Source organism: Peromyscus maniculatus, chromosome 9 (genome assembly GCF_049852395.1).
Source record: "Peromyscus maniculatus bairdii isolate BWxNUB_F1_BW_parent chromosome 9, HU_Pman_BW_mat_3.1, whole genome shotgun sequence".
NCBI classification, from domain to species: domain Eukaryota; kingdom Metazoa; phylum Chordata; class Mammalia; order Rodentia; family Cricetidae; genus Peromyscus; species Peromyscus maniculatus.
Genome location: NC_134860.1, coordinates 93,997,770 through 94,010,495, shown reverse-complemented (window position 1 = coordinate 94,010,495; position 12,726 = coordinate 93,997,770). Strand labels below are relative to the sequence as shown.

The following is a 12,726-nucleotide window of genomic DNA, read 5'->3' as shown; positions in this document are numbered from 1 at the left end:
ATTTACTAATTTTGTTGGACACAGAGGGAAGTGAACTGTATGAAATGATGAGAAAATATATGTCATCAAATTTTAATCTTTGGTTATAAGTGGTAAACCTCACTGTTGCATGCATTAAGAAAATTACAGTAAAAGTAACTATGAGTTTAAAAATGTGTGTGTTTATCACTGTAAAAAACTATTAAAATTATAATTACAAATTATATAAGTATACAATAAATAAGTATAAATAAATGGCATGTTACATCAGAAAAACAATAAGTTTGAAATCTATTTTTCTATTAAAATTAGTAGAGCCTAGATGATAACAAAATTATACATACCTTCTCTTTACAAATGAATGAAATAAATTGAGAATACTTCATTAAGTAAAAATATTTTATGAGTTATTGCAGATGAAACTAGAAAAAATTCTGATAAATGAAAGCTAGGATAACAGCTTATCCTCAGTGCTACACTATAAGAAGTCGGTCTGTAGAGATGGCTCAGCAGTTAAAGCTGCTCTTCCGGGGGTCCTGAGTTCAATTCCCAGCAACCACATGGTGGTTCCAACCATCTGTAATGAGGTCTGGCACCCTCTTCTGGTGTGCATGAGGTCAGGTCATTCATATTCATTAGAAAAAAAGAAGTCTAAAGAAAACTTTTTCTTCTACTGATAGGGAAGTGATCCTCCTTCAAAAACAAATGACAAACACTAGAAAAACAGGAAATTTATAGATTTTACTACCAAATACACATCAAATTTTTAAAATCTCAATGAAGCAGGAGGAAGCAAACAAAGTTATTCTGCTGCAGTTTCATATAATGTTCATTAAACAGTGCAAATGTGTCGGTGACAGAATAATGTTGGTTAAAGAAGGAAATCATGACCTCTTACACTGGCCAAGGGTAATTTGTACATAGTTTTTAAGGGGTCATTGGGTACAATTCATACTGTATTTTCACAAACTTATATTTTCATCATTTAGCTTACTTTTTTTATTTTTTTAATTTTATGTGTCTGTTTGGTTTGCCTCCATGTATATGTGTGTACCACATGCTTGCCTGGTGTCTAAGACAGAAGAAGAGATGAATACCTTGGAAATCAAGTTACAGACAGTTGTTAGCTGCCATATGGATGCTGGGGATCAAACCCAGGTCCTCTGGAAGAAGAGTGGTGGGTGCTCTTAAACACTGAGCTATCTCCTCATCCCCTATTTAGTTCATTCTAAATGTAGTACTGTTCAATAATTTCATCAACATATGCAGTTGTATTGCCACCATATTCATTCTCATTTTCCTCTCCCACAGTTGCTCACTCTGTTCTTTTTTTGATCATACTTATCTCCTACTTTCATGTATGCTTTTATAAATATCTTTTTGCCCCACTGAGACAAATGAAGGTTGCACACATGAGCTTGGCTAAAGAAGCTAGGCATGGGAAGTTTATCAATAGCAACTCCATTGATGAAATGATAATGATATCCTTTCTCTAGAAATAATAGCTGCTAATTGCAGGGGACCAGCCTCTGCAGTTTCAGGTGTCTGAAGGACCTCGAAGGCGCAATAACGACTCAGAGACAATGTTCATACAAGGTGACAGGTCACTTCGGGCTTCTGCAGTTGCTACGTTTCTTTTGCTCCCCTGGCTTCCCTTAGCTTCTCTTAGCGTCTCTAACTTCTCTTAGCTTTTGCTACAGGTTCTTTAGTTTCTGCTTTTGCCCTGGTAACCTCAGTCCTTTATGGTCATAAGAAAAGGGGGAACAGAAAGGAAGGGGAACATCACCCAATACAAAATGTTCTCATGATTTCAAAGATTATTCTTAGAAAATCACCAATATATTCTTCATCATCTTTTACTAAACACAGGAACTATCCCAGACTTAACACCAAAGCAAACATAATCTATTTTTATTGTTAATGATTATACAATCATTTGAGCACTTGACCCAGAGGCTAGCAACATGCAATTTCACAAAAAAAGATAAAAATAAGAACAGTGGTCAATGTACCAGACAGTAATTTCCTTCTCACACAGCCTGCTCTGACCTCAAGACCCCTGCAGCCGCCTAAGTTCCTCCTCAGCCCTCTGCAAACACTAAGCCCCATGACTGTGGGCTATAATGACCTCAGACAAGAAATCTGACCCTGCAAGTCAGCAACTTCTGTTCTTCTACATCCAACAATTCCAAGGAAGACCTAATCTAATTTTTAGAGCTTCTATGAAAGGAAGTTCACCTTTCTCAGCAGCTCCTTTCAATCTAGGAACCCATAGAGCTTGTAGCAATCACTCCATCAATTGTCACATTATCTCCACACTCCTTCAGGAGGAATCAAAAATATCTGGATTAAAATTGCCATCTCCCTTTCTTGATGGCAATTTTCTTCCTATTCTAGGTTCCCACACTTTTAGTTTGTCATCCCATCTATATGTTACTCCATCCACAGTCTTCAGCCAATTCCCCTTAGGGTTTCAAGTTTTACACAATGTCCTTGGAATATCCTCAGAAACTGAATTATTCATCATGGCCAATTTAAGTCCAGTGTGTTGATACACATCACACCATGTGCTATAGTTGACCACACATTCAGTACAGTTTATCTAAACCTAAAAACCTTTCCCAGGCTGCAGGTTCTTTTCCATGAACCACATAACTGCCTTAACCCCAGCCTGAGTGATCATCTCTGTATAAATTCCTATGAAATTTACTTCACTCCTTTCTTGTATCACAGAAATCACCATTGATCTAGGAACACAGAACATGAAGATCAGATAGAAGAAAAAGACTAGCATTACAAGAAATATTTATATGGAGGAGGGCATGACATGTGCACAGCACAGCATAAAGCATGACCTTGGGACACGTAGGCATTTCTGCCTTGGCCCTCTAGAGGCATGCTAAGCAGAAGATCTGGAGGGGAACACACGGAGGGTTGATGGTCTACAATCTCGTATCCCCTTTTCTCCAGTCTCTGCTGGCAGCATGTCTGCCATCTTCTATTCCATCCCCGGCAGCTAATAGCTCCTCACGGCCTCACATGCTCCACAGTCACATATCAATGTGCCACATGCTGTTTCATTTCCTTTTTTTCTACAAGCATAGTGCAGGGATCTGTAGCTTCTGTGTGTTCACAATTGCCGCAACAATGCCATATATAGAAGAAAACATTTCATAAATCCACTCCCCTCCATAGACCCTTGTATTCTTTCCTCTCCCTCTTCTAAAATATCCCAGTATCCTCAGAAGGGGCAATAGAGACCTTAGGGTTGAACACTCAGTAGCTACTTATTTTTAACAGGTTGAGTCTCCTCATGAACAACTGTCCAGCATAAAAAGACGCTTGTCTGCCCACTGCTAAAGAGTAGCATTAGTTTCCAGTTATAACCATGAACGTCTAAAGGAATATTAGACAGTCATAGATTCCTCTTAAAGTCTGTGATATGCCTGACTACATGACTTTGAAAATATTTACAGTACAGTAACAAGTATATATTCTCTCCTGTAGGACAGGAATCAACTCCACAAAATCAGTTATAGTGTGTGCATAGTAATTTCACCAGAATATGTCAGCATTGTAGTGGGCCACATCCCCTCAATTTAAAACAAATGATCTTATGTTAGCTAGAAACAAAATGTTTGCTTTTCTGTTCCAGATTCTGGTCTTTGTGTCCTGTATCAGAAATTGATGTGTTTTCTTTTCTTTTCTTTTTTTTTCCCTTGCATCAGGGTCATAACATCTAATTTTGATGGGAGAACAATGAGAATGGCAGCAACCAGGGTTGATGCCTCTGGAACTCCCTGGCCAAATAACTCATTGGGAGTTATCACAAACTCGCCAATGGTTATGAAAACTTTTGACTTCTGGGAGTAACCCTATCTACCCATGAAAGGCACATCTGTTGCTGGTTATTTTTTCTTTTTGCTGTGTTGGGGGGCCTGCCACCAAGCTTCCAAATGAATCACACAAGGAGGCTTATTATTAATTATGAATGCCAGGACTTAGCTTGTTTTTTGTTTTGTTTTGTTTTTTTTTCTTGCCAGCTTTCCTTAACTTTAAATTAGTCCTGTCCATCTTTTGCCCCTGGGCTTTTCCCATTCTCTTTCTTCTGTAAATCTTACTTTTACTCTGTGGCTTGCTGTGTAGCTGGATGGCTGGCCTCTGGAGTCTTCTTCCTTCTCTGGTTTCTTCTTCTCTCCTCCCAAATTTCTACTTCTATATATTCTCTCTACCTGCCAGTCTCACCTATCCTTTCTCCTGTCTTGCTATTGGCCCTTCAGTTCTTTATTAGACCACCAGGTGTGTTAGACAGGCACAGTAACACATCTTCGAAGAGTTAAACAAATGCAACATAAACAAAAGTAACACACCTTAAAATAATATTCTACAACACATCTGTTTAAACACATTTATTTATTATTATTTTTACTTCAAACTTTAAATTATAAATTTAGTATTTGCATGTCTTTCTCCTATGTCTTTAGCTTTGGTCAATCCTCTCCCAACTCTTATATTTCCTACATTCTGCAACAGCATCCCTATTTAAACCTTTCCATGCTAGTGTTTCCCCCAGCAATTACCACTTCTGTTTTAGTATCCCCAGCCCACCTTCAAGTCTTTAGCCTCTCTTGATTTGTGGCTTCTTGCTTCCTGACATATTTCACTATAGCTGAAACATATCTAATACTTGGGGACTAAAATGCACCTATAAGATACAACATATGGCACTTGTCTTTCTGTGCCCATGTTGCCTGGATCAGTACCACATTTTCTAGATCCATCCATTTTCCTCTGGTTTATGATTTCATTTTTCTTAACAGTTGAAAATTCCATTTTGTGTTTTGTGTGAGTAACTAAAGAAAGGAGTATCAGAGTCAAAAAATTTATGATTTCTAAGTATCTCAGGTGAAAAAAAATACTGGCATTTTAAATTAATGAATAATAATAAAAGTAAAGAGATAAATGTATACAATGCCAACAATTCTGTACACACACACACACACACACACACACACACACACACACACACTGGAAATGTTAAAGATATATAAGAAGAGCTAATTCCTTGTTAATAGGAATGCAATTCTGTGAATATACCACAGAAATCAGGAGGTACTTTTTACAGTTTTTAAAAATAAAACTAATTCATGATTCACCTATAGAAATATTTTATATGTACCTAAAGGATTCTGGCATTATACTGTACCACAAATACACTTGCATATGTATGTTTACAGTGACTAGGAAATGTAACCATGATGAACAAAATAGCTGATGTTGATTCTTTGCTACATGTTGTGTCTGGTGAGCTCATTGTTCTGTGCTTTATGTCCATTGCCTAAAACAGACCCTATGACTCTTTCAGGCTTGTTCTGAGTTCTGTCTCTGACTATTTTGCTGCCATGTTTACAAGTGATGTTTGTGAAGCCAAGCAAGAGGAGATCAAGATGGAAGGCATAGACCCAAATGCACTCTGGGATCTTGTTCAATTTGCATATACAGGTACAGTAACATAACTATACATCATATGGAAACCATGTTTATTTTGATGTTGACTTCAAGTCTTCCAAAGCTAAAAAAAACAGCTGAAATTTTATCATTAAACTTTTATAGATAGACTGTATAATAGGGAAAAAACAATCTTTCTAACTTACTGAAATCACAAATGTATAAAGGTGTTTATTTTTTGAATTGTCCACACCATATTTACACAGAATTCAAATACATGATTAAAATCAGTATTTGATAGAATGAAGTTTAGAAGTAAATAGTCAGGGAATTAATTATTAAATAGAAATTTACTTTTCTCCATAATTGGTCAGAACATTAAAATTATAAAAAAGTTTTTTTTTTCTTTTCAGCAATATGGATTAAAATAATTTATATTTTCATGTTGTGCTAATTAAATGTTAAAATTTTATATGACCTTTCATCTTGTTATAGCAGCTTAGCAGAAAGGGCCAATAATAATATATAGATTTGGGAGAATAATTAGCTTTGGAAATTTGAAAATTTTTCCTAATTCACAATATTTATATATTTTCTTGGACACTTATGTTACTTGAAAATAAACACTTGTGAATTTCTTTTTTAAAAAATATTGTTCAATGTGCAATTCTGAGCTGTACTGAAGGGAATAATTTAATACATTAGCCAGTTCTTTCCTTCCCAGAAGATCACAATTTAAAGTAAATAGATGAGCTAAAAGAAAAAAAAGTGATACAATGTCTTAAAGAATATATAAAAAGAAATGATAATATGCATGAACCTTAATAATAGAATTTGAAATCGGATCCAGCTATATGATGTGAAATCAGATATTTCAGGTTTCAATAATTTTAAAATATGATTAAAAAGCAAAGAAGAGTGGATATGAGAAGGGAACTTAAAAAGAGGATGGAGGGTTAATATTGAAGTGAAGAAAATATGAGAAGGTAGGGGTGAATGTAACCAGAATGCATTAAATAAATGTATGATAATTTCAAAAAAGGAAACCAATAAATGTTGTTTTTTAAAGGCATATTTTTTATTTTCTAGAGTGTGGGAGGGGTCACGTATGTAACCTTTTAGGGATCCTTCCAGGAACAGAAATGCACAGTGCTCCTATCCAGTTTTCATTCTCTGGCAAACTTATCTTTGCCTAGAGCAAAACTAGGTCAAAAGACACTCACTATCCTGTTACACAAGGTTAGATGATGTCTGAAGCTTCCTGCTGAGAGAGATGACCCAGTTATGGCTCTGTTTTTAGAAGAAAAGAAGGCTATAATGCTGCCTCGCAGCTGTACTGACACTGTGGCCTGTCCTCCTGAACACATTAGTACTATGGACTTTGTTCCTAAACATATCTGTGTCACGGTATTGATATACCTCCAATTGCATGTTTACATAAATTTTCTAGGTGAGCAGTGAATTTATGTAGTAATATGACAGAAATTGTAGGAATGATCTAAAATATGTACTTGGCTTTGTCACATGCAGTATAGAATGTATAACAATAAAAGTAAGGTGTTCATCTCTACAAATAGGAAAGAATACAGTATTCCTATAGGTGTCTAATTAGCAGGCAATCTGCATGATCCAGAAGGCTACTTTGAAAATACATAAAAATAAATGCATCCCCCAAATGAATTTGCAAGTAGAAAAGCAAAACATCATTCATTTGAGAATCTTTTATTTAACTTTTTCCTCTCTCTCTTCCTGTTACCAAAGGGGTCTTGAACTTGGTTCATTTTCCTTTCCAGTTAAAGAATTAAAAGGCAGACAAAATGTGGAGGATGACAGGAAGCAGTAGCAAAACCATGAATAGGAACAGGCAGAATCAGCTGTTGAAAAAGGCTTTTATTTGGGATGAGAAACATGCAGCACAATTCAGAGATCAAGACCCTCCACAAACAGGAGGGGGAATTCTGAAGTCAAAGCCTGGCTTCTTCTTGAGAGCTAGAGGTGGGGTCTTTAATGCCTCTGAGTGGTCTTCCTCATCTAATTTAAGATTGGTCAGTTTGGAGACTGAAAGGACGGCTGACTAGCCCACAATTGTTGGGTAAATGTGTCTGAATCAGATCTTGAACATGTGAGCCTGTCTATCAGGAGAGGCCTTAGTGACAAACAACCTCAGACTTTATTTTCAGCTTTCAGGCTTTTGTCTCTTGTCCAGAATATGAAGAAGAAGCCAGCCATATTGGTATTTCACACTGTTTGTTACCTAACGATGGCCCCTCTTCCTAAACGCCCCAATCCTTCACAGGTTCTCTTTTACTGTGCTATCTCCCCAGTTGAGAGTATTTTCTTCATATTTCATGTTGACAAGTCCTTGGAGAAACAAAAGGATCATGTAGGTTAAGTCTTCATAGCTACTAGCTGCAGAAATAACATATTCAGTTCAGATGAAACAGGGTGTATTATAGAGAGATAAACCAACACAATTTTCTATGGAGTCCAGAAAGTTTACAAACAAGCAATTAATCAACCACACAACTAATTAATTAAACTAACATTGAACTCTAAAAAAATAATGCATTAAAAGAGTCTATAATGAATAATTGAATATGTAGTCTTTAATGATTGTAGTTTGATAGTGTTACTAGCACAAATAAAGTGAGTTAAGTTATGGAAAGATAGATTAAAAATAAAAATCTTAATAGTGTATAATATCATTCTAAATGAAGTTTGTTATCATTTTTGTGTTTGTAAAACTGAAAATTTATTGTATGTAAGATAATAGTTAAAATATAAAAATAAAAAATGTTTTTCTTGTAACTTGAATGTACCATACACTTCTCATCTTATAGGCCCTGATATCTTAGAGATGGTTACAGACAATTTATATTCATTATAACAACAATATTAGTTATGAAGTTAATAACACTATTGATAGACAAATAAGGAAACTCAAATTATCTTCTTAAAATTGTTCCATTTATTTTATTTTCAGTTCATTTCTAGAAATTCTGAATGTTATGTTGTGATTTTTAATTAGTAATGGCATATGCAAGCAAAAATAAGCATCTTTTCACCTTTGCTTTCCCTTATCTCTTTACTACATTTTTTATTTAAAATGGATTTTTTTCATACACTTCATTCTAATTATGCTTTCCCCTTACCAAACTTCCAAGATCATCTCCATTTCACCATCCAATCAAAATAGCACCCTCACTTTCATTCATTAAAATAAAAATAGGCATGCATAAATACTTAAATAATAATAATAATAATAATAATAGTAACAATAGTGTATAATAAAGAGCAAACATACCATAATACAAATAAATAAGAAAAAATAAACCCAGAGGAAAAGCACAAGAAAGGAATAGACCGAAAATAAAATAATAAAAATATAATGGACAAATAGAAAAATATAAAAAATAACAGAAAATACAATCACTGATATACATATGCAGAAATGGAAAACTGATACAAACAAACACAAGATTTGTAAAGAAATAAAAAACCCAGATAAAGGATTGTGAGACAAAAAGCCCCCCAAAATGCATTTGAGTTAGTGGTTTTGTTTCAGCCCTCTACTAGAGGATGTGTTCCTGCCCATAACTGTGGTTTGTATACCTGGTGAAACTCCATTAGAGAATGTGAATTTTTCCTTTGAACGTGGTTTTCAACTCGAGATAGGTTCTAGTTTAGAGATTGGGGTTTCTGTCCACTTTCCTTGAGCACTGGGAGCCCATCTGGTTGAGACCTGTGCAGGCCTTGTGCCTGAAACCGTCTCGAGTTCGTGTGTGTGTCAGCCCTGTTGTATCTAAAAGATCTTGTTTCTCTGCAGCGCTCACAATCTTTCTGGCTCTTATGCAGAGTTTCCTGATCCCCGAAGCAAGGTATTTGATGAAGACATTTTATTTAGGACTGAGTGTTGCAAAGTCTCACACTCTGCACTTTGTCCAGTTTTGGTCTCTGTATCAACTCTCATCTATTGCAGGAGGAAGCTTCTCTGATGAGGATTCAGTAAGGCACTCATCTATGAAAATAGTAAAATGTTTCTGGGAGTCATTTTATTGTTACATTTATTTAGCAGAACAATAGTATTTGCTTTTCCCCTAGTTCCATGGACTCTCTAGTAACAGGCTTTGTCCAGACAATCCATGTAAGGGGTGGGTGCCATCTCATAGAGTGGGCCTTAAATCTAATTGGATAATGGATGGTAACATCTACAACTTTTGTGACACTAATGCACCAGTGTTATCTTGCAGGCAGAACACTATCATAGATCAAACATTTTTTAGTTTTGTTAATGTTTACCTTTCTCTGTTGGTAGCATAAAGAATGACTTCAGGTACTATGATCACTATTCAATAGGTGTGATGATTCTAGGTAGGCACTAGCTCACCTTCTCAATTTTCAGTATATTACATAGGTTTTGTTTATGAATAGACACCAATAGTGTGACAATTGTCTGGATTGCTTGGTGGTTACTGTAGGGCCACTTTCTGCCAACAATCAATTAGACAGGAAATCTCTGAATTACTATATAACTATTGACATTCTTAGGAGCACAGGGTCAAATGGACTTAAAGCCTTGGTAAACATTTTACTCTACAGGAACCTCCTTTTAGCTTTATTCACTCATATGCATGAACATGGATAGAATATGTTTAATGGGCAGTAAAGTCTTTGATTATGTATGATGTCAAAACTGCTCTGAAATATCCCATAGAATATCTACAGAAAAATGGAGTCAAGGAGGAAAAGAATAATTGGACTATAAAGATAGCATTGCTTCACTTTTAAATCACTTCAAAACTAGTTAGAGATGATTGGAAGTTCAGATTTCATACTCTGAGCATTAGAAATTTTATAGATGAATACTTGAAGATGCTAAAAATCTGTAACGCTCAAATTACAAATGTATTTTAGGAAAACTAATTTGTTATTTCGAAAGTGTGTTGATAAGCTCATCTTGCAATGTATCTGAAATGTCTCCTTAATTATTATATTGCAGCATTTTTACAGCATATGTGGAATGTCTCTAATGTTCTTAAAATGCAGCCTAGTAAAGTAGGGATATGTAATCTGGCAGAGATCAATAGTAAACCAATAAACCTGTTACTAGAATATGAATGGCAGAGCTCAAATTGAATACTTTGTTCTCTATCATACTGTGCTTTTGCAGGGTAAGTTATGATGGGAGTTCACTAGAGTGATTTATGACTCCTTTGCTTTCAAAATATATAGGTCACTAAAATTGACACCCTTATCGCTATTTAGTGCCTTGTTCTAGGTGCTGTTCATCATCCCCATGACTATAAGCCACTAGAGTTTGTGGCTTATAGATAGCAGGGATGGTTGAGCAATTAAAAAATTTCCTGAAAAACACACTTAAATGACCTTATATTATTATATGCCTACTATCTTTCATCATTTACTAGGCTCTGAATGACAATATGCTGAACTTCACATGGAACCTATGTTTAATCAAGGTTGATATTTAACACCAAAATGATTATGCTTGGGCATAAACATATTTTTGATATATGAAGACTAGTTTTCTTTTTGGAAGAATGTTGGAAAACAAGGATACAATATTGGTTTTACATGTATATATAAACCAAGATACCAGTATTCAAATTTTAATCCCAGATGACAATTTAGATAAAAGAATATATCTGAAAAGGATGAATTTGGGGTCACTATACTGAGAGGTTGCCTTCATGCACACTTCTGAAATTTCCTATTGGTTCATCTCTTACATAATCCCTGTACTCTTGAAAATAAACTGTGTTCATTGATGATTAAGGAAATGGAGTTCTAACAAATATGGGAGGTAGAAATGCAAGGTTACTTACTAATAGAGAGTCAGGTCCTGGAGACGACTGATAAGGACAAAGTTCAAATACAGGAAGCTGTACAACTAATAGTGGTATTTTTTAAAAAGAAGGGTAGGAAATTAAACTGCCTAACAGCAAACTTTAATCATACTGAAGAGTTAATATTTGTAAGAGATGCTTGGGTGCCTCTGAGGTTAAAGTCTTGGTACATGCAAAGGGAATGTTAAGAATGCTTGTGCTTACTGCCAACATTTCAGGGAAATAAATATCCATCTAAAGGCACTGAGATATTTAATGTTCTTTTTAATATTAAAACGTATATATCAATATATTCAGCCTAGACTGTACTGACTAAATTCCTGCCAGAATTCTTTATTATAATTAAAAGTAAATCAGTGCTTCCTTATTATGAATGGTGCAATTCAAATTGCATGAATTATGCAAGCACATTAGCAGAATATTAATTTTAAACTTAGAGATTTTACTAGGCACTAAACTGTATCCTCAATATTGGATACTGAGTCTTCAATGACTGATTTTGTGCCTTAACATTGTCTACCATTTAAAAACACTGAGTTAATTAATTTTCCCAGAATGCTTGAACATTTTTATATATAGTATAAAAATAAAAGTAATCAATAAAATCTGGTAGCAATGGTCTTATGTTGGCATTCATGTGTGTATATTTACTAAGCCACCACTAAATGTAAAATTGAATCTTTTTGTTTGTTTGTTTGTTTGTTTTTTCATGTTCATTGATGGTTTTGAATGCATGCATGTCTGTATGAGGGTGACAGATCCCCTATAACTGGAGGTACAGACATTTGGGAGTTGCCATGTGGGTGCTGGGAATTGAACCTGGGTCCTCTCAAGGAGCACCCAGTGCTTTCAGTCACTGAGCTATATGTCCAGCCTGTAAAACTGAACCTCACAAGAATAATTTTGGAAAATATTGAAAAAAATATTCCTATTTTGAAGACAGTATGGAGTTTCAATGTTATTGAACAATTTTTGCATTTTATATATTGACTATATGGCATAGCTGTGCGATGTTTTATATTTGCAAATTTTAAAGATTATCACAATGTGACACGTAAATACTTAGTGAATTTTTACTGAATTTTCATCTGGTTAACATGGCCCATTTCTTCCAGCCAAGTTTGCTTCATTAAAGAATTTTGTCTGAATTAATTTTATTGTTGTCTCAAGTCTTGTACATGTATATATTTTTGGCTCATCTCATGTTAAATAATATACACAGAATCCCATGATATCCTATCAAGTGTCCAGAGTGATATATATATATATACACATATATCTTGTTGGTATTTGTATAAGAATATATATTCTTATTAATATAAGCATATTCATTGCTTCCAACTATATATTTTGAATATGTTTGAGTCTATTTTATACTTATGAATCTTAATTACCCTACAATGATATGTAGAATTTTAAGAGTCCTCATCTATCA

The 12,726-nt window shown here is 34.7% G+C and overlaps 1 protein-coding gene across 1 annotated transcript in view; it reads left to right on the top strand.

Annotated features, from left to right (window-relative positions):
* Klhl1 (kelch like family member 1) overlaps positions 1-12,726 on the top strand; it is a 360,467-nt gene that overhangs the window by 130,322 nt on the left and 217,419 nt on the right. Inside the window, exon 3 of the mRNA XM_006978014.4 lies at positions 5,345-5,481. Coding sequence (XP_006978076.1) covers positions 5,345-5,481 — 137 coding nt within the window. The remainder of the gene's footprint in view (positions 1-5,344; positions 5,482-12,726) is intronic.